Source organism: Copadichromis virginalis, linkage group LG2 (assembly GCF_057382275.1).
Source record: "Copadichromis virginalis isolate Kocher_CV1m ecotype Utaka linkage group LG2, C_Virginalis_male_GT1.1, whole genome shotgun sequence".
Lineage (NCBI taxonomy): Eukaryota > Metazoa > Chordata > Actinopteri > Cichliformes > Cichlidae > Copadichromis > Copadichromis virginalis.
In genome coordinates, this window is record NC_140619.1 from 25,914,871 (window position 1) to 25,937,225 (window position 22,355).

The following is a 22,355-nucleotide window of genomic DNA, read 5'->3' on the forward strand; positions in this document are numbered from 1 at the left end:
ATGACTTATGTCCAGAAAAGGATCCCACCCTGTCAGTTTGAGTGACACAGCTGAAATGCACTCTGTAGCGGCACATCAACAGCGAGATAAAGCCCATGGCGGAGAAAACTAATCCGAGGGTTAAACCACTGTTGACTATTGCACTGACGCGTCTTTGAAGAAAGACAAAGACAAGACAAAGCGATAATGAAAGGCGTCACATTGCAGTTTCATCTGGGGAAGAACTGTAGCTGCTCCATTTAACATACCAAGGTTATCTAGTGACAGCAGACAAGCCTGAAAAAAAATACAACAAGCCTGTGACAAATATAATGCAGCCTATCCAAAAAATGTGTCATCTCTTAAGTATAATGAAACCATTAGGCATGAAGCATGAAGAGATGAGAATAACAAGTGCAACGGGAAGAATGACCCAGCTGTGTTTTATAAAGAATCCGAGAGTTTGGAGGAGCAGAATAAAAGGGAAACAGAAAGGAGGGGAATGGACCTGGTTAAGAAGAAGCAATGATCAAAGCACAGGAATATGGAAGAAGTCCTCGTCCAGTGTCGGTGTTGCAGGATCAGGAAACCACATTGCATGTATGTCAGAGAGCTGCGTCCTGCTACAGTTAGCACCTTCAACCAATTTCTCGGTGATTTCTCGACTTATTTTCACAGATTGTGGTAAATGTTTCACACATTATTGAAGGGAATATGGCCACAAGTAGGACTTCCTTATAAAAAATTTATCCCGACAGATGTGCACTTCTGGCTTCCCCCTGCTATGTAATTCACCAGGCAACAGAATTGAGTGTAAAGCTATCTGTGCTCAAGTGCATCAAAAGCTGCCTTGCACCTGGTCGTATTGGAACAATACGCTGACTCTGACAAAAAACTAAATTACGGCTGGGAACGAGCCATTAACATCAATATAATTGAGTCCCTTTATTGTGTTGCAGTGTGTATGCAAAACATTCACTGGAGTGGAATTATGCATACATGCAATTTTAAATAGCGTTTGGAATGAAGAAAATGTTCTTCTTGTGAGGAAAATTGAGCAGCGGGCAGTTAGAAACAGATATTTTTCTCAGGGCTTGATGAAGCTTATAAACAGAACTAAACTAAGAGGAATATTTGTTGCACCAAATCAAGACCACTACTTAACCGTGCCTCCTCGGTTTGTACCTTCTTGCATGTCTGTTTTTCTCGGTTGATTTGGTTCAATTGTCGGGTGATGACAGTTGACTTTTTCAAAGCTGTTCGTAATGGTGCGCGTCAGAAAAAGCATTTCTCGTTGCTCATTATTTTAAAAAAAAACATAACCTCCACCAAGGAGGTTGTGTTTTTTTTAAAAGATCCTTTTTTGTAGCATTTTTGCCTTTCACTGTTTAGCAGTGAAAATAGGAAACTAGACACACAACAAGGGGCTGCAGGTCAGACTCAAACCCAGCTCACTGCCCCCCAGCCATCTAACATGTGATCGCCTGCTCACCCACTGAGCTAAAGTGGCACCTAGAAGGTTATGGTTATGGTTTTTGCATGCATGTCATTCTGTCTGCAAACACGACAGCTCAAAAAGCCTTGAATGTGTTTTGATTAAATTTTGTAGGTGTATAGAGTGGGGTCATGTTAACATGACCAAGGTCTTCATAGTCAGCTTAGTTTTTATTGGTCAGCAATGGACCAAAAGCCTTATAACTTAAAAATTATGAATCCTACAAGTGTGGTGTGTTTTGTTAACATATAGAAAGTACCACACATAAAGATTTTAAATATCACACCTGACCTCCGACCTCTCCTTCAAGGTCAATAGAATGATCTCAAGGTTAAAGTAATAAAAATGCTATATTGATCTATTTAAAACTATGTTTCTTACTTCCATTGTTTGTATTGATGACATATAGGCATATAGGGAATGATATTGGGGATTACATAAATAATGCTAATTTAGACCTCTGACCTCTTTTTTTAAAATCAAATAAGGTCAAACTTTCATTAAATGCATTTTATTTTTCAGAGAAGTGATGCTTGTCTACAGTTTTTCTTCTATGTTGATCTCAGAGTGTGTTATTTTTTTACTGCACTGTTTACAACGAACAAAGAAAACAAAATGAATCTATGCAAAAGAAATACAAGACTGTTCTCTCTAAAGTAAATATTGCTGAGAGAGTGACCAGGCTTCGTGAAGGTTTGCTTTCTCTGAGCGCTTTGTGTTATACATGTTTTAGGAAATGGAGGCAAATAGGATTGAGTACAATTATCTAAAGTCCATCCATCCATCTTCTTCTGCTCATCTACTTCAGGGTCATAGCTTGGCTGGAGCCTATCGTAGCTGTGATAGGGCAGAGGCGGGGTACAGTCCAGACAGATCACCAAAATATCACATTGCTACCACAGAAAGGTCCCATCCAGCTGATGATTAGAACCCAGAGCCTGCTTGCTGTGTGGCGATGGCACTAACCTCCACACTACCAAGTATCTACAAATTAAACAAATATTGGTTGTGTATCTATTTAAGTCAGCTGAATAGTTTTAGTCCTGTTTAAATAGTTTCACTGTGTCGTGAGTCAAAACATGCAGAATAGTTCATCTAATCAAGGATCAGCCTCAGCATGAGTGTTTTCACCTCTGCCAGTTTGGTGATTTGAACTTGATTTGAGCAGTGATAGGTGGATGTGACTGACTCATTGGTGAACAACTTGTGACTGACAAATCATTAGCCAGTGAGCTTGGTAATCCTCCTTTCTGACTCTTAGAATGACCATAAATTGCAAAATGGACGTAATGTTCTCTTTCAATGAGAGACTGAACCCAATTACGCCATCACACAAATCAAATCAAAATCAAATCAAATCAAATCAAATCACTTTTTATTGTCACATCACATGTGCAGGCACACTGGCACAGCACATGCGAGTGAAATTCTTGTGTGCGAGCCCCACAAGCAACAGAGATGTGCAAACACAACAACACAAACGAGCAAAATACAAGAATGGCCAACCTGAAACTAATAAATATATGTACAATATATAATAGTGTATGCATTTCTGGATGTGTATACTAAATATTTTCCTACGTGTGTGTGTGTGTGTGTGTGTGTATACACATTTTTACAAATTAAATAGTAAAAAAATAAAATAAAATAATAATAATAATAATAAAATATATAAAATATACAGAGTTGAATATGTGCAGAACAAGTGGCATTTTTAATACAGTGTGGAGTGCATAATGTTGAAGTTCCAGTAGTGAAGCTGAGGTGTCTATGACGTGTTCAGCAGTCTGATGGCCTGATGGAAAAAGCTGTCTCTCAGTCTGCTGGTACGGGACCGGATGCTGCAGAACCTCCTTCCTGATGGAAGCAGTCTGAACAGTTTATGGCTGGGGTGACTGGAGTCCTTGATGATCCTCCCCACTTTCCTCAGGCACCGCTTCCTGTAGATGTCTTGGAGGGAGGGAAGCTCACCTCCAATTATCCGTTCAGAGCACCGCACTACTCGCTGGAGAGCTTTGCAGTTGTAGGCGGTGCTGTTGCCATACCAGGTGGTGATGCATCCAGTGAGGATGCTCTCAATGGCACAGTGATAGAAGGTCCTGAGGATGCGGGGGCTCATGCCGAATCTTTTCAGTCTCCTGAGAAAGAAGAGGCGCTGCTGCGCCTTCTTCACTGTTTTGTTTGTGTGTACTGACCACGTAAGATCCTCAGCCAGGTGTACACCAAGGAACCGGAAGCTGCTCACTCTCTCCACAGCAGCGCCGTTGATGGTGATGGGGGTGTGTACTTCTCTGCACCTCCGGAAGTCCACTATCAACTCCTTTGTCTTTGCGACGTTGAGGGTGAGATGGTTGTCTTGACACCAGTGGGTCAGGGCGCTGACCTCCTCCCTGTAAGCCGTCTCATCACCGTTGGTGATAAGACCCACCACTGTAGTGTCGTCCGCAAACTTCACAATGATGTTGGAGCTGTTAGTGGCTGTGCAGTCGTAGGTGTAGAGTGAGTATAGGAGAGGGCTCAGTACACACCCCTGTGGAGCACCAGTGTTCAGTGTGATGGGGGATGAGGTGATGCTGCCCAGTCTGACCACCTGGCGTCTGTCAGACAGGAAGCTAAGGATCCAGCTGCAGAGGGAGCTGCTCAGTCCTAGATCCTGCAGTTTCCTGTCCAGCTTCGAGGGAACGATGGTATTGAATGCTGAGCTGTAATCTACAAACAGCATCCTCACATACGTGTCTCTCTTCTCCAGGTGTGACAGGGCAGTGTGTAGTGTCAGGGCTATGGCATCATCAGTGGACCTGTTGTGGCGGTATGCAAACTGTAGAGGGTCCAGTGAGTCGGGTAGTGCAGAGCAGATGAAGTCCCTGACCAGCTTCTCGAAGCATTTGCTTACGATGGGGGTCAGGGCTACAGGTCGCCAGTCGTTCAATGAGGAGATGGTGGAGGATTTGGGTACAGGGACGATGGTGGCCATTTTGAAGCAGGCTGGGACTACAGACAGAGAGAGGGAAAGGTTGAAGATGTGCGTGAACACTCCAGCCAGCTGAGCCGCGCATGACCTGAGGACGCGGCCGGGAATCCCGTCCGGACCAGTAGCTTTGCGTGCGTTCACCTTCCTGAAGCACTTCCGCACATCCTCCTCAGACACAGTGTGCGCACTGATGTCATCCGCGGTGCGCACACTGTCCGGTCTCATGGTGTTCGCTGTGTCGAATCTAGCATAGAATATGTTTAGATCCTCACACAGAGAGGCCGTGGTCTGCGGTGTGCTGGTTTTCCCTCTAAAGTCTGTGATCGTGTTTAGTCCCTGCCACATACTCCGAGGGTTGTCAAACTGTTGCTCCACCCTGTCCCTGTACTCACGTTTGGCTGCTTTGATCGTCTTCCGGAGTTGGTAATGTGCGTGTTTGTAGTCCGATGTGTTCGCGGAGGCAAAGGCGGTGCTCCGTGCCGCCAGTGCCGCGCGAACATCTCCGAACAAAAGGGCCTAGGGTGTTTTCCCCACATAAACCTCTATACAACCAGAAGTCATTTTGGAGGAGGAGGAGGAGGAGGAGTCGCCCCCCCATCCCCATAACGATTTAAAGACCTCAGCTCTACAACTCTTCTGCAACACTTCACTTTCCGACCTAAGTCACAAGTATGAGCGCTGTAAACTGTCTGTAAAGAACTCGAGCGAAAGGAAGTTGCAACTATTTGTGAACATGGAGAAAATAAACATTTCACAGGGTCAGCATGTCAGCAGAAGACGAGCAGGGATATGTTGCGGCATGGCGATGAAAAGACAAAACACACAGAATGATGTGGAAGATGGAAAAGGACGCTTGGATTAGTAATCCAAGGTGTCCGGTTTGTACTGTCGACAAAGCTACACACATGCTTAAATCCAGCTTCATAGAAAGTGTTAAATCTATGACGGCTCCATGATGTAAATTAGCCCTAATACATGTAGTGTTTCGCGTCCACTTTCAAAGACTGAGAAACTGAGAAAAACAGCATCTTGTTTTTATGCTTCTGCTGCCTGCCTGAAAATCATCATGTATGCTTGTTAAATTGATTGATGGCTTTGATGTCCTTTCAGCCTAATTTGTGTTTTGCATTCCATTAACATTCATTCATATTTGTAAAGCACACTGCCATTGTATCAATTACTTTTAACGGCTCTGATGGCAGCACCTTTAATATATGTTTGTGCAAGTTTGCACGGAGTGCTGTGAAGGCTGATAGTCTGACTCATTGCATTTTCAATAATAAATGTCCTTTGCTCGTCAGCAGATGTCGTTCTGTATAGATAAATGAGCCATTTCTTAATCCCTTAATGACTACAGTTTCTTAAGTAATTTAATTATTTCAGCAAATTTGTCCTTTCATGCTGTATAAACTTTCAAACTTAACAAAATATTGGGATAGTTTCGAAAACTCAAAGTATGACATCAGTTTTATCTTCTCAGGGAGAGACATTATCAGTGGGTGGTGATTCAAGATCAGCCTCAGCTGCTGCAAATCCAAGTTTTATGACCAGCACGTATAGCATCATTAGTATTGTTTCCACCCTGTGAGTCTGTCAGTGTGCGTCATCGTGGCAAAAAACACTTCTGGAGAAACATACTGTAGGACATGAGCATTGTGTAACAGGTATTACAATTAAACAACATGAGATATGCATTAAATTATTGTCTCGACGACTTTGGACCAGTATCAGAAAGTTCTAGGTAAGACTATGGAGCCTTGAAAGGATCAGCAGAGAAGGAACCACACAATGATAGAATAGATGTGATTTGAGTAGAAACTGTATTGAAAGTTGTAAAGTTTACAAACCCTGCCTGTCTAAAGCCGGCTTCCTACAGTGCACAAACGCACATTAAAGGGCCCAAAAATAAAATCAAAACAACATCCTCTTTAAGGAAATTCTCCAAAGAGTTTCAATTAAAGAGCTTCCGCTCCCGTTGCTCAGTCCACTTCTCTTTAGAAAGAGAAATTAGAGTTCCTTGTGTGTGTGTTTCTGTCCATTGGTTCGAACACTACCCGGGTAGATTTTTAAAGTGTTAGTCTTATCTGTATCAAGGAAGGTAGTAATAGTCCTGAGGTTCGCTGAAGATGGATCCCACGGCTGGCCACACCGCACTCGGGTCCGTCGACAGTCACTCTCTCGGGATTGGCTCGCCACTGAACCCACAGGGTTCAGATCTCAAATGATCCAGTCCTGGTCAAAAACCAATCGGAGCTCGTGGTGAGATAGCTCGTCCAGCTGACGCAGCTTCCCACGGCCGTATTTCACAGATCTCAGATCCTAATAAATAGCCATCTGTTAACAGCTAGTATGTGAAGATAAATTGCGAATTTAACTTTTATTTCAGTTTTTCTTACCAGGATCTTTCAGCTAATTTGGCGGTTGCCTCGTGAGTAGCGGTTGCCTCGTGAGTAATGGCTTCCACAACAGGAAATGTTGACTAACAGAAAGTCATCTCAAGGCATACTCGCCTCCTAGCGGCGGGGAGGGAAAATTACACCTCCAACCTTATGCAGCAGCACAACCCACAAATCTGATGTGGGTTACACTCTCCCCTCCTGAACTCTTGCACGTCCCTGTGCATGACAAGGTTCACACAAATGTTTCTTGGGGGGAAAGGCAAGGGAAGAAGCAGGTGCTTCACTTTCATTTACCATGTCATTCCACACATCGGTCAACCCTTGGAAGAAAGACTTTCACCACGGTGACAATTGGTTTCCCCAATTCAGTGTAGTCGAGCCTCATTGGTGGTTGACGATCCCGCTCAGACCTCCTGACATGGATATCAGCGTTAGCTCGTTCCTCTACTTCACCACTCTCCTCTTGTCCTTCAGTTCCAGGATCATTCATCACATCCTCCAACCTGTCCGGGAGGACTGGGATCTCTTTAGGTTGGTCCTCACTCAAATCCTTGACCTCGTTAAACAACTCATCTTCTCCTGAACTGCTATCCAGCAGCATCCTTTGTCCCTCAGATTCAGTGGATGCACTATCATCCATCTTTGCTTCTCCCACAGATTCATGGAGTTCAGGTGCTGGTACGTCCGCAGCAGGAGGTGAGGTCTGACCATCATCTGGAGTCTGCTCATCGCCACATTGATCTGTTTCATGGTAAATTGATGTGGCATCAGGCATAACATTGGCACCTTCCGGAACCTCCGTTGACTCAGCGGAGATTGATGTCAGGTTACTCTTGGCGTGACTGGAACCTAGGTCTCTTGGGGCATTTTGCCTTGCAGCACCCCCAGTCGTCTCAGAGACTGGCTGTGTTTCGAACCAGGCAATGGGAACAATGTCCTCCTCGTCTGAAGACTGGTCAAGCTCCGTTGTCCTGTTGGGAGTATTCTGACGTGTCCTAGGCTTTCTAGCTCGTTTGGGCTGAGCACGCTCCTCCGTTGGTGCGGCAAGAAATCCGCATGGGAGTAAGAGGTCACGATGCAGCGTGCGCTTGGGACCCTCGCCGTTCTCTGGTCTAACTGTATAGACTGGGAGGTCTCCAGCTTTCTTTACTACCACATGGACTGTGGACTCCCACTTATCAGCGAGCTTGTGCTTTCCTCGGATACGCACGTTTCTGACGAGTACTCTGTCGCCAACGCCTAAAGCAGAAGGACTCACTCGCTTATCAAACCGAATCTTATTCCTCTCAGCTACCTTGGCAGCAGTTCTTGTGGCAACTTTGTAGCTCTGCTCAAGGCGAGATTTAAGGTCTTGTACGTATTGGGAATGTGACTTGTGTCGCTGTTCTTTCACTGGTAACCCAAATGCGAGGTCGACAGGCAACCTTGGCTGGCGTCCAAACATTAGTTCATATGGTGTGAACCCAGTCACCTCACTTCTGGTACAGTTGTACGCGTGGACCAACGGCTTTACAAAGTCCTTCCAGTGAGATTTTTCTTGACTTCCCAGAGTGCCAAGCATGTCTAATAGAGTGCGGTTGAAGCGTTCCACTGGGTTGCCCCTCGGGTGGTATGGTGTTGTTCGCGTTTTGCGGATGCCCGCAATCTGACAGAGTTCCTTGATCAACCGCGACTCAAAATCAGGACCTTGGTCACTGTGCAGCTTCTCTGGGAATCCATAATGGATGATGAAATTGTCCCACAACCACTTTGCAACTGTTCGAGCCTTTTGATTTTGTGTCGGTCCAGCTACAGCATACTTGGTGAAGTGATCAGTGATCACGAGGATGTCCTTTGTGTTGCTTCTGTCTGGTTCAACAGACAAAAAGTCCATACATACTAATTCGAGTGGTCGCGTCGTTGTTATATTCACCAGAGGTGCAGCTCTCTCGGGTAGAGCTTTCCTGCACACACACCTGGTACACGTCCTTATTTTCTTCTCAATGTCCAAAGCCATTCTTGGCCAGTAGAATCTAGCTCTGACTAGATCCACTGTGCGTTCCTTTCCCGTGTGACCCATGTCGTCGTGCAGACTGGTCAATACCACGTCCCGAAGTTCCTCAGGCAAGACTAACTGATGTTGGGGGTGTCCCTCTTCTAGGCGTGTTCTATAGAGGATGCCATTTCGGAGCTCAAACTTGTTCAATTCTCTCAACAAGAGAGGCAGATCTGGAAGCTCGGTTCTTAGACTAGATGGTGGTTTCACTCCGTGCTCAATCTGGGAAATGACATGCTTAATGCACTGATCAGCTCGTTGCTTGTCTCTGAGGTCCTCTTCTGAAAGGTTTGGGATGATGGGTAGTCCTCCAAGCCCGTCCTCATGACCAAAACTGTCAGGCACCGCATCTGCAGAAATGGCCAGGCTTTCAACCAGGGAGATACTACCATCGCAGTCCATTGCATTGTCGGTGCAATAGATAAGTTGTCTCTCACAAATGGCTTGAACGACCTCTGGATTAACCACTTCAATGTCTCCTGGGTCAGATAGGTGATGTTGAGTGAAACGACGTATCCTGTCCCACTCTTTCTGAGATGGTAGGTCATCACGCAGATTGCCGTGAGGGCGTCTCGACAATGCGTCAGCATCTCCATTTTGTTTCCCAGGGCGGTACTGGAGCTTAAAAGAGAAGGTGGAGAGTGCAGCCAGCCACCTATAGCTGGTTGCATCGAGCTTGGCAGAAGTAAGTATATAAGTGAGAGGATTGCTGTCAGTGACCACCGTAAACTGATTGCCATACAGATAGTCACTGAACTTCTCTGTCACAGACCACTTCAATGCCAGGAACTCAAGCTTGTGAGCCGGGTAGCGGGATTCACTACGTGATAACCCTCTGCTAGCGTAGGCAACAACACGCAGCTGCCCCTCCTGCTCCTGATACAAGGCCGCTCCGAGGCCAGTGGAGCTTGCATCCGTGTGTAGGATGTAGGGCAACGTGGGATCTGCAAAGGCTAGAACTGGGGATGTTGTCAGTTTGTCTATAATCATTTCGAAGGCCTGCTGGCAAGCAGGTGTCCAACGGTCCAGAAATGGTTCTTTTGGGTGGTAATACTGCCCACTCTTGTCTTTTGACTTGGAATGCTTCTGAACAGGTGGGTACCCCGATGTCAGGTCATTCAGAGGCTTTACTATGCTTGAATAGCCTTTGATGAACTTCCTATAGTACCCGCAGAATCCCAAGAAGGCTCTCAGCTCTTTTAGGCGGTGAGGAACTGGCCAGGTCCTTAATGGTGCTATCTTCTCTGGGTCTATTTCCACTCCCCGCTCCGACACCACATGTCCCAGATAATGAACCGAAGACTGGAAGAACTTGCATTTTTCTGGAGACAGCTTCAGCCCGTACTCCTTCAACCGGTTGAGAACCTTGATGAGTCTCGCTTCGTGTTCTTCTAAAGTCTTTGAAAAGACTATCAGGTCATCCAGAAAAACTACAACCTCCTTCAGGTTCATGTCGCCCATGCACTTTTCCATCAGCCTCTGGAAGGTACTTGGGGCGTTCGTCACTCCTTGAGGCATGCGATTAAACTCCCAAAAACCAAGCGGGCAGACAAAGGCAGTCTTGGGCTTATCAGCTTCATCAACCTCAATCTGGTAATAACCAGACTTGAGGTCGAGAACACTGAACCACCTGGAACCAGAGAGTGCTGTGAAAGTGTTGTCCATCCTTGGGAGTGCGTACGCATCCTTCACTGTCTGCAGGTTCAACTTCCTGTAATCAATACAGAGGCGAACTTGACCATTTTTCTTCCTGACCACAACAATGGGAGATGAAAATGGAGACTCGCTCTCACGAATCACTCCAGCATCAAGAAGTTCTTGAAGATGTTTTCTGACGGCTTCCAAATCGTTTGGGTGGATTGGCCGGGCCCTGTGCTTGAATGGTGTTTGGTCAGACAGCTTGATGTGATGCTTTACTTTATCTGTCCTCCCAAAGTCAATATCATTCATGGCAAAGACTTCAGGCAATCCATTTAGTTTTTCCACAATTCTGTCTCTCCACTCTGGAGAAATGTGAGATTCCCCAAAGTCAAAGACCAGCTTAGGTTGATCAGGGGACTTGGATCCAGGTAGCTTGGTTGGCTCCTGACCCTCCATCGCACTCTGTTTGTGCGGTAGAATAGCCTGGATTGCATTGAGCTCAGCAATCACGCTCTTGGCCGGAATAGTGATGTCGTGCTCAGACGCATTAGAAATCACAACTGGTAGCCTGCATGGGGATCTGGTCGGTATGTTAAGGAGGCAGGTCTTTACTAGAAGTCCTCCAGGCAGAGATGATGTAGGGTACTCCACAATGGCACACTTCTCCGACTGGAGTCCCTTGACTGCTACAGTTCCCTCTAAAACAACAGTTTCTCCAGCCGGAACAACCTTCTTGTCTTTCCCATGCATCCTCACCACTCCAATGTTACTGTCATGACATTGTTCATGTCGCAGTTGTAATACTTTCAGCACAGTCTTGTAGCCATCTGCTGAAGGGTGGTGGATCACTGGACCTTTCTCTTTGTGCATGTTATATGCCACATCAAGGGTGTTAGTACCAATCAGTACATGAAAGCCAGATGTTCCACTGTCTGGGACCACTAAGGCCAAGGTTGGGACATCACACTCCTTCCCCAGGAATTGTTCTGGGAAGGTGATGGTGATTTTAATGTAGCCCAAATAAGGCACGGGTAACCCATTGGCACCTTCAACTTCCAATAGATCATACAGTGGCTCTATCTGTGTTTTGAACAGATGTTGATCAAAGAAGGACTTGGTAACCGTAGTCACTTGTGAACCTGTGTCCATCAGACAGTTAAACTGTTTATCTTGGATCATCACTTGGCATGTACTCTTTGTACCTATCAGTTTTGGGGAAACCTTCGAAAGGTGTTTCCTGACATTACACTGGTTCAAAGCAGCACTTAATTTAGGTGTAGCGTCTTTATTAACAGGGCGCTGGTGAGCTGCTACAGCCTCAGTTTGCCCTACAACTGAGGCTACATCTAAAAATTTTCATTGGGAGTTAGATGGTCGGTTGCATCCCAAAGACGCTGCTTTTCTCTTAGCTGACTTCTTTTTTCATCAACGAGAGTGGGGTTTGGTTCGTTAGTGCAAGTTGAGGAAATGTGGCCATCCTGACCACACTTGAAACAATACCAAGCCTTTGGCCTTGCATTCTGTTTTGGGTTGGAGGGCTTCCAGCTTGGTGCTCTAGGGTTAAGTTTAGGTGGTAGTGGTTGGCTGGATGTGTGCTCAGCGCTCCCCTTGGGTTTCGAGGTCTTTTGGGGTTTCTTTGACATCAATGCGGTAAGCTGGCTCTGAAGAGATGCGACCTGCTGTTTGAGTTCCGCCAACGTGTTGGACTCGGGTGGGATCACTACTTGCTGGCTGCAGGCACATGTGCTTTGCGAGCTAGTAATGGCCCGCTGTCGATTTGAGCCGAGGTGCTTCTTCATGCGTGTGACTTTGGCTGCATGTCTATCCTCTTCAGTACGGATCTGTAACAGGAGCTCTGCAAACGCTGGAGGGTGACTTTTCTTTTCTTCTAGGTTGAGGTCAGAGAGCAAGATGTTGTCCCAACAACCGCGGCAGAATTGTTTGAGAATATATTTGTCTGCTTCTTCAGCAGCAATTCCTCCCCTCTTAACAGCAAGGTTTAGAACAGCCTGGAGGCGGCAGAGGTAAGACGAAGCCTTTTCACCAGGATCCTGAAGAGTGTTCATAAACTGGGCGAAAAGTTCTTCGCCATCTTCAACAGTTCCAAAGGCTGCATCCAGCAGTTGAAGGTAAGTTTCAGGGGTAGCTTCAGGACTTAGCCTTTTAACAATATCTGCTGCAGGGGAGAGCAAGCTTTCAACCATTTTCCGAGACTTCTGAAGATTGGACAGAGTGGGATCTTTCCTGAGAAGCTCAGCATGTGATCGCCATGTGTCGTAGTCGGTCTCATTACTGGGTCTTGGGGTTTTTCCTGAAAATGGGTGAAGCTTGATGGGAAAATGTGGATATGTGTTACAGTCACTTTTCCTTACAATGTGTTCAACGATGACCTTTTGAACTTCAGGTGGATGGAGGTCACTCTCCCTGATGGGTAGATTTTGCCTCAGGATGGTGGGTGGCTTTGGTTTGGGGCAATCTTGACCGGAATCTGTTAAGGAGGGACTTCTGAACATCCGGTGCTCTGAGGTTTCAACTGTTTCAAGAGATGTGTCGAACGGTTTGGCTACAGATGCCTCATCAATGCTGTCAGTTCCAATTGCCTCACTGATCTCTGACATCATGTCTCTCAGCACTTCTTCGTAGTCTTTCCCACTTAATTTTGCCAATTTCTTTATCTCATTGAGGTAGGTTTTGGTAACATTGCAGCCAACCTTCGTAGTGTAAATGCTAGCCAAAGCTTGAACGAGATACCTGACACTTGGGTTCTCTTTGAGTTCATGTGTGTAAGGCAAAAGAGAAGATAAGGCTTCAATGGCGGCACCATCTTGATATTCAATAATCAGGTTTTTATAAAACTCTGATTCAGCATCAGTTACTGAAACAAGCCTAAAAGAACCAAATTTCTTCAGAAAGTCTATAATCTCCTCATCTTCTGGCGATTCAAGCAACCCACTTACAATCACTGCATTAGGGACTTTGATACCTGAGTTAGCTATGAACTCCATCTTTGGCAATGACAAACAACTTTTAAACAACTTTTTTTTTTATACAATTCCCCAAACTTGAGATATGTTTCACTGCTGACACTTAACTAGGCTCCTGGCTGGCTCGCCACTTTTGTAACAGGTATTACAATTAAACAACATGAGATATGCATTAAATTATTGTCTCGACGACTTTGGACCAGTATCAGAAAGTTCTAGGTAAGACTATGGAGCCTTGAAAGGATCAGCAGAGAAGGAACCACACAATGATAGAATAGATGTGATTTGAGTAGAAACTGTATTGAAAGTTGTAAAGTTTACAAACCCTGCCTGTCTAAAGCCGGCTTCCTACAGTGCACAAACGCACATTAAAGGGCCCAAAAATAAAATCAAAACAACATCCTCTTTAAGGAAATTCTCCAAAGAGTTTCAATTAAAGAGCTTCCGCTCCCGTTGCTCAGTCCACTTCTCTTTAGAAAGAGAAATTAGAGCTCCTTGTGTGTGTGTTTCTGTCCATTGGTTCGAACACTACCCGGGTAGATTTTTAAAGTGTTAGTCTTATCTGTATCAAGGAAGGTAGTAATAGTCCTGAGGTTCGCTGAAGATGGATCCCACGGCTGGCCACACCGCACTCGGGTCCGTCGACAGTCACTCTCTCGGGATTGGCTCGCCACTGAACCCACAGGGTTCAGATCTCAAATGATCCAGTCCTGGTCAAAAACCAATCGGAGCTCGTGGTGAGATAGCTCGTCCAGCTGACGCAGCTTCCCACGGCCGTATTTCACAGATCTCAGATCCTAATAAATAGCCATCTGTTAACAGCTAGTATGTGAAGATAAATTGCGAATTTAACTTTTATTTCAGTTTTTCTTACCAGGATCTTTCAGCTAATTTGGCGGTTGCCTCGTGAGTAGCGGTTGCCTCGTGAGTAATGGCTTCCACAACAGGAAATGTTGACTAACAGAAAGTCATCTCAAGGCATACTCGCCTCCTAGCGGCGGGGAGGGAAAATTACACCTCCAACCTTATGCAGCAGCACAACCCACAAATCTGATGTGGGTTACAATTGCAATCACGCAGGATGCAGACAAGAAATGTTACAGCAATGCAGTTCAGACCAAAATGAAGATGGTAGGGTGTAATCTATAAGTATGGAGTAAAGGGAAGCTGAAGTGGGAGGGTCAAGGGGCCATTGAACATAAGAGACATAATAATCTACTTGCAGCATCACAGAGTTGAACAGTTAGAGGAACGCTGGGCAGGCGCGCACTGGAGTTCTTGAGTATGACCTTAAAGTACAATTAACCTCTCTGCCTGATGCTTTCAGAAACCAAATGCGCTAACTAACTATTTTACACTTATGACACTCGGTGGCCTCTTTGCTGCTCCTGAATCTGATGCTTGATGTTCATAAATGGTCCGCTCCCCAGCTTTGAGAATAAAGTTGTCAGACAGGTTTCCAGGCTTAATTCTTTCTGTGCAGTTTGTATCATCGTTGGAGCGGTTTGTCACAATATAATTTGATTTCCTCTCACAGCACACAGACCTGTCATGTTGAATTCATGCTGGGGAGTGATTCCAAGGTGCAGATGTGACATGTTACTTTAACATCATCTCATAATTAGAGTCCGCTGAGCTCTATTCTGATACGGGAAGGCGATTGCTATCAATCAGCGCCGCCGGGATCCTCATGATGTTCATTCTCATTCTCTTTCCGTTGAGATCGACTTTACACCCAGGCTGGAAATGCTGTTTACTTTCACTGTAGTGTGGTCAGAGTACGCAGTTAGCACAAGTGTCTCAGGGCCTCATAGTTAACATTAGGTCAGGCTCTTGCTGATTGGAATTGATTTTCCCTTTTCTGGTTGTGTTTCTCTGGACTTCAATTTAATCATGTCTGTGCAAATGAAGCTAAATGCACCTTCTCTATGTGTGGCTGCCCACAAACCATTCATGTATTAATTATGGTGCAGTGCTATTAACCATGGATAAACAATTCTGACTTAATAATAAATGAGTAGCCATTGAGTAAACTGAGGTTTTGGGCTTTTAATAAACCTTTAAGCCTTATGTATGTACTTTCACAGTACAAAACCCCTTCCTTCTAAAAACATTTTATTTTTTTACATACACACCAATCTATTTTACATTCTCTCATTTCAGATTATATTTTTAGATGCTCAACACTAATTTTGAAAACAAGACTGGCCCAAATCGTTGACACAGGTTTGCTCATTGATAGGCTTACACAGTGTTCTTCCTCTGACCTTCCTCTCTGCACTGCACTAAGATGCAAATTTGTTAAAGGCAGAGTGGGTAGGAATGTTGAGCAGCAGAAGACCAAGAGTTCAAATGCAGATATGATAGCCAGAGGTATCAGTGGGAGAAAGCAATATCATTGTCAGCACTTGTGCTAACAGTGTTGAAACAACGTGTTGATCTGCCGGTGGATTCAGCTAATCAGTTACATTCACAAGTGTGGGACAAACGAGTGTGATTAAAGTATTAGGTGATTGGTATGAGAGGTGTGGATTTTCTATTGTCAACAAAGAAAATACTTTTTTCTTTTTTTTTTACAGTGAAAACCACACGGCTTATGTAAAGGTGATAATATATCAGTGGATTTTCAATCAACACAACATGGTCTGTTGTGAAATCTGTCAGGAGCCCGGCATGAATGTGCTATATGAAAGCAATGAATGTGAAAAGAAACTGCTACTTTTTCCCTTTACTCTCTCCTCCTGTGTGTGTTGCTGTACGTGTGGAGAGTAACAGAAGAAGCTTTCCTGTCTCACACGTAGTTGGACACCAAGTAATACCACGTCTGCTATTGTGACTCCTGATTCTGAGAGTAATTTAAAGTTATATTAAAACTTTTCTCAGCTAAAAATTCCCAATCATTGTCAATCAACCTCGCTTCTACTGCAAATCACAGTGTGCGGGTTAGCAGTTTCTTAATGAAATATCCACGGCTTTCCCTGAGAAAGATGTTGTTTGGATTGGAGCAAATGTTACTCTAAAGCATATATACATACAGTACACTATATAGCCAAAAGTATTAATTCACTTTCCATATGTGCACGCAGACAATTCTATAGGCACAAATGCACCTCCATATATCATTGAATGCTGATAACAAGGCAGATACTCTTCGTATATCTGCATCAATGACACCCCCCCCCAAAAAAAAAATTAACCTACATTTGTCAATGGCTTTGTGTCCTCGCCCATACAGTGGTTTCCATGAAAGAATCCTTACTGTTTTTATTGCAGCAAGGACCCAAAGATCATGATCATCATTGACTTTTAAACTTCTACCATGTGCACATAGATTTCTCCAGATTTTTGTAATCATTTAAAGATATTGTGTACTGTAGATGATAATTATGTTGAATTATTTTATTTTGAAATTACTTCACAAATTGTAGACACAATGTTTTGCAGATCGGTGAACCTCTGCTCATCTTTACTTCTGAGTAACTCTCTGTGCCTCTCTAAGTTGCTCTTTTTATGCCCAATTATGCCAAATAACATAACCAGTTGCCAGAGGTGGAAAGAGTACTCAAAATTTGTACTCAAGTACAAGTACTGTTACACTGGTTAAATTGTACTCAATTACAAGTAAAAGTACTGGTGTTAAAAAAATACTTGAGTAAAAGTACAAAGTACTGTTCTCAAAAACTACTCAGAGTATTAATTACTTTTTAACAGACTGATGTTTTATTCTGTTGTCAATAGCAGGCATTCAACTCGATTCACCAGTATAAATATTTATGTTCAAAGCACATTTTTCAGATGAACAAGGTATAGAAAGGTAACTTGTTTTGTAAATAAATGTAGATATAAAAGGAGGAATTTTGTTTGTTAAAACAATGACAAAAATGTTTCTGAACATGCGTAGAACCATTTAAACTTTTCCCCATACACTGAACAACAGGCAGGTAAGTGTCTTAAAGTCTTAGCATTTCTTTCACACTTTACTTTCTGAACCTTTTGTTCAGTTTCAGCAAGAGCTGGTTTTCTAAATTAACAGAGGCAATCCGACTTCGTTTGGCAGTGAAGAGTAGACCAGCACAGCTAAAAAGTCGTTCACACGCAGCAGAAGCAGGCAGAGCTGTTTTTAGTTTAAGAGAGAGGTTTTTGATGGCTGAGAAGGAGTGCAGCAGCTCCATGGTGTCTGTGGCACAAGCAAGATAACCATCAAGCTCAACTGCACTTTGCAGCCTTCTGGAGATTGGTCTGGAGAAGAATTCATCTTCATCAGATGACTCTCTTTGCTGATCCTCACTCTCATGCTCTGTCGTTTCAAGATGTTGTTTGATGTATGTCAAGGCTGTAATTGCAAGTAGATAACACAATTTTGTTATTTAAATTTCAGTGATTATTCCTGAACACAAATTTAAAATCGGCAAATTCTCAAAAAGGATTGTTTAGTATTCAGGACAGACCATCAATAACTTACAATGTATTAGGTGAAATACTCACTTAAGCATGTGTTCAAATGTAAAAATACACAAAAATGGGATCACATGAATCCTTACCAGCCTCTGTTACATCTGCTCTGTCAGTCCAGGAAGTCTTGAACTTGGGTAAGAGGACTGCAGCTGCAGCCAACTCTGGATCCTCCATCATCGCTCCAAAACGCTTTTGAAGGCCATTTTGCAGGGCTCTGATGAGTGGCACGCATGTCTTGCTTGATGTCTCCAGCCTGCTAAGTTTGGACAGTAGTTGTTGGATTACTGGCAGGAGCCATCCCATAAAGGAAGTGGACTCAGACTGAAGGATGTTTGAAGCTTTCACCAGTGGCTTCATGGTGGTACAGTACTCCCTTAGGAATGCAACTTCTGCAGGACTCAACCTGTAAGACACAACAACAAAACCCACCATGACTATAATAGGGATCTTCTGATTTAATATTAAGAGTCTGCTCACGTTTTTAACCATCCATTAAGGAAAATTCACAAAATTTGAAACCATATTGGTAGGTGTCCAATTTTACTCACATTTTCACCTTGAACTCCTCACAAATGCTCCTGATGGCATCTTCCCCCTTCTCATCAATGATGCGTATTATCCTTTCAATGGCAAGGTAGGTTGAATTCCATCGTGTTGCATTGGGACGAATGATCTGTAGCTCACACTTGTCCTCTACCACTTCATTAGCCAAATGAGATCGGCCAGTTTTGTTCCAAATGGCCTGGCATTTTGCAAAGGTTGCACAGGAGAGCCTCTTGTAGGTTTCATTCATGCTCTCTGCTAGGGCAGCATCAGTTGTTGCCACAAGGTTTAGCAGGTGACATGCACATCGCTGATGAGGCGGAAGTTGATACTCCAAACCAGAGTCTTCATCAAGAATTGCACTTGCCTCATGGTAGTCCCTATGGTCAGTCAGGTCAATAGTTTCTGGGTCTGCTTCATCTTCAGCTTCATCTGCATCATTTTGTGCCCCAAACATGTGGAAGGCCTTGACAAAGTTGGATCCACTATCAGTTGTGGTTCTTACAACTTTGCCTCTAATCTTGTATTGGCAATGGATATCATCAAGCGCACCAGCAAGCATGTCAAATGTGTGAGACCCTCTCAATCTTTTGCATGCTAGTGCTGCAGATCTTCTTTCCAGGGACGCTTCCTCTATCCAATGGCATGTGACTCCAAGGTAACTTTTCTGATGAGCTGACCAACAATCAGTAGTGGTAGCAACAAATTTGACTTTATCCAATGCTGCAACCAAAGTCATCTTCATGTGATCAGCAGCTTCACAGATTCTGGCACGGACAGTGGGTCTGGAGATGACTTTGGCTTGAGGTTGTAATGTGGTAACCAATTCTTTGAAAGATGGCTGTTCTACCACTGCAAATGGCTGTAGACCCTCACATATGAAATTGATGACAAGCTTGTCAACAGTTGCTTGTGGAACATGTTTGTTTGCAGCTCTCAACATCAGGTCTGGTAACTTGGCTTGTGTATTTGCTGAGAGCTTGTTTGGTGTGGCTGTGGTCTTTCGCTGTCGAGATGTTGATGCCACAGTGATATTGTACTGCTCAATCTTCGATGGATGTTTCCTCTGTAGAGATAAATATTATCATACGTCAGGTTCATACATTACTTCATAACATCACTGTGATTAACACTAAAAGAAAACACATTTTTAAAACATTATTCAACTAGACTTGAGCTAATCTTTGATTGTTGAGCATAGTATAAAAGAGTGGTGAATTGGTCAAATTTTGCAGATATATTGCTGTATTTATTCACAAGTGTAAACCAATTTTGAACGATCATTGCAAAAAACATGAATTTCTGTATACATTCCAAGTTCTGTAATATGTATACTATCTGTAAAAAGAGTATCGACCAATGTATCAGTATCTAAATTTTTAACTCCTTTTTATCAGTATCACCCTAAAGTTTTCAGTATTAGTCAGGTCCTAAAAATACTAAGAGAGCAAAATATGTGTATCTAGCAAATCTAATTTAAGAAAAGGGATCACATACACAAAAATGCTGCCCATACAGCTAACAAATAAAACCAATCCACATTATGTTCTTTAAAAAAAGATATCATATTGGGAAACATATAACCCTACTGATTAAGAGCCATGTCACTATGATAGACCTATATCAGGCCAATGATACTGATCAACTGATCCATCAATCGGGCTCTGGTACATGTCAGCTGAGAGCTGGAAGATTAATTTGAGATGCAGCTCAGCACTGTGTTCAAGTTTGTTTTTTTGTTTGTTTGTTTTTTTAAATAGGCCAGCTGATTGTAGGCCTGTGAGTTTTAAATGACTACAAGTTTAATTTATTGTAATGACGGTGGTTATCCAAATAATAAGCTAAAACATTCCTACGAATTGTAGCTCAGTTATGCATGCACACACGCACATTAGCTAGCTCCGTCTTATTTTAATATCAGGCTAACCAATGGCGGTGACAATATCTTAGCCAAACTAGTAACCTTAACACACATGAAAAATAAGAAAGCAATATCATACACGTATAGTTGTAAAACCTCTTACCTCAATGTGTTTTTTTAGATTAGACGCTGAAGTCTTGTAAGCTGAAATGACTGTAGAGGTCAAACAAAGTTTGCACTGCATCTGGACGCTGTCTCCTTTTCTCCCTCTGTACACGAAAAATTCCTCCAGGTATAGCCACGGGCACGCGTCCTCCGTCTTTTCTACGTCGTTTTCATGGTTGACAGTGTTGTCCTCTGTCTCCATTTTGGCTTCTTTGTCTCCAAATCTTTCGTCTATAAAGTAGTTTATACTCCACCATTTAGCACCTCCAGACACCTGTGCCTGCTGCTGCAGCGGAGTTCATTCTTTGCTTACGTCTTAAATTGGCGCGGTTGCGATTGCACGGCCTTATTGGCTGCAAAAATGCAGACGAAAGGTTTGAATATTAATTCAAATTGTGGGCGTACTCAGTAGTGACTTTTGATTTTATAAGTAGCGAAGTAGATTACATGGTGTAAGTTGTACTCAAGTATGAGTAAAATTACACACTTGAAAAATTACTCGTAAAAGTACAAGTACCCAAAAAATGTACTTAATTACAGTAACGTGAGTATTTGTAATTCGTTACTTCCACCCCTGCCAGTTGCACAATGTTCCTTTAGCTTTTTATTTTTAGTGCCACTTACTTTCCCAGCCTTTTGTTGCCCATGTTGCTGCCATTATATTTGACATGATATTATTTTTCTACCAAAATGATTTTCTGACTTTAAACATTTGAGATGGTTTTGATGTTCTATTGCGAAGATTTTGTGGTTTTTTGTGATTTTCACATCATTGCATCCTAATCGTATTTACATTGTAAACAGCATCCCAATGCTGCACTGTCAGCACAAGTAAATGTAGTTCCTTGAAGAACATTTCAACAACCTAATTTTATGCAACGCTAACCGAACCTTGGGCTATATTAATGTAATAATAAAATATTATTAGTAGATAGGACTATAAACTTAATTTCAGTCTAATTTTTAATTCTAATAAAGGAATCACAACTCACAATGTTTGTCTATTGAAAGCATCAGTAGACTTTTTTTAATTCAACGAAGTGTAAGCAGATGTTTTTATCAGTTGTCCTGGCTGAATTCCATCCTCTACACTGACAGTTCAATGCCTATCCCGTCTTTATATTATACACTACACAATCATCATCAGCTTAGCTTCAAATTCATCTCTACTACCCTTTAGTAGAAGTACAGATATTTGTTTAAAAATGTAGGGAATAAAAGTAAAAAGTTGACAAAAAATACTCAAAAAGTACAGATACCTGAAAATTCTAGTATTTGTACTTACTTAAATATTTCCTACCTCTGACTGCCAATGATAGATGGAAGTTTTGCCAGCTAATGCACAACAGGTCATGGTGCAATACTGTTGCATATTTTTTTTATTTGCCTCCAAACACTGCATCATAAAAACTGCTAGAGCGAAGATCTCACCAAAAATCATCTTGATGGCGAATCATCCATCATGATTTGGGCAAGGTTATTGTACAAGGCCACTGAATTTGTTTATGATGGTGCACTGAGAGCGAGCTAATGTCAGCTGTACTTCATGCCTCCTACTTGGAGGTTGTAAATGCATATGCAATGGGCTGTGATCATCCTGTAAGTAGTTGAGGACATGATGGCAGCTTCAGTCGTGCCATTCACACTAATGTGCTGGGTTATAGGAAGTGAACGACTGGCCATAGATACGTGAACCCATTTGATCTTAAGAAGACACAACACAGGTGAGGAACCGCTAAAGCAATCATGCAAACAAGTAAAACATTAGGAGGCTTTTCTTCCGTTTTCATTTCTTGGTGCCTCACAAACAACTCGAGCATTTTATTG

General features: G+C 43.2%; 1 protein-coding gene and 1 long non-coding RNA gene across 2 annotated transcripts; both read right to left on the reverse strand.

The window, feature by feature from the left end:
* Positions 1–13,783: 13,783 nt before the first annotated feature.
* On the reverse strand, positions 13,784–14,563 carry LOC146717397 (uncharacterized). Its single transcript, XR_014923362.1, has 2 exons — positions 14,379–14,563; positions 13,784–14,301 (listed from the first exon to the last, which is right to left on the reverse strand). It is a non-coding gene; the product is annotated as an uncharacterized LOC146717397 (long non-coding RNA).
* Positions 14,564–17,201: 2,638 nt separating this feature from the next.
* LOC146717398 (zinc finger BED domain-containing protein 4-like) lies at positions 17,202–20,544 on the reverse strand. The gene is made up of 3 exons (XM_085475504.1): positions 18,508–20,544; positions 18,046–18,362; positions 17,202–17,837 (listed from the first exon to the last, which is right to left on the reverse strand). Exons 1-3 carry the CDS (start codon positions 19,443–19,445, stop codon positions 17,482–17,484), a joined length of 1,611 nt encoding a protein of 536 aa, XP_085331630.1. The 5' UTR covers positions 19,446–20,544; the 3' UTR covers positions 17,202–17,481.
* Between the last annotated feature and the right edge of the window lie 1,811 nt (positions 20,545–22,355).

Excerpts from the sequence above, each read along its gene's own strand:
- LOC146717398 (XM_085475504.1), bottom strand. The coding sequence starts at position 19,445 with ATGTTGAGAGCTGCAAACAAACATGTTCCACAAGCAACTGTTGACAAG. Across the intron at positions 18,363-18,507 it reads GAGGAGTTCAAGGTGAAAAT|GTTGAGTCCTGCAGAAGTTG; the intron begins GTGAGTAAAATT and ends TGTGTCTTACAG. Across the intron at positions 17,838-18,045 it reads AGCAGATGTAACAGAGGCTG|CCTTGACATACATCAAACAA; the intron begins GTAAGGATTCAT and ends TTGCAATTACAG.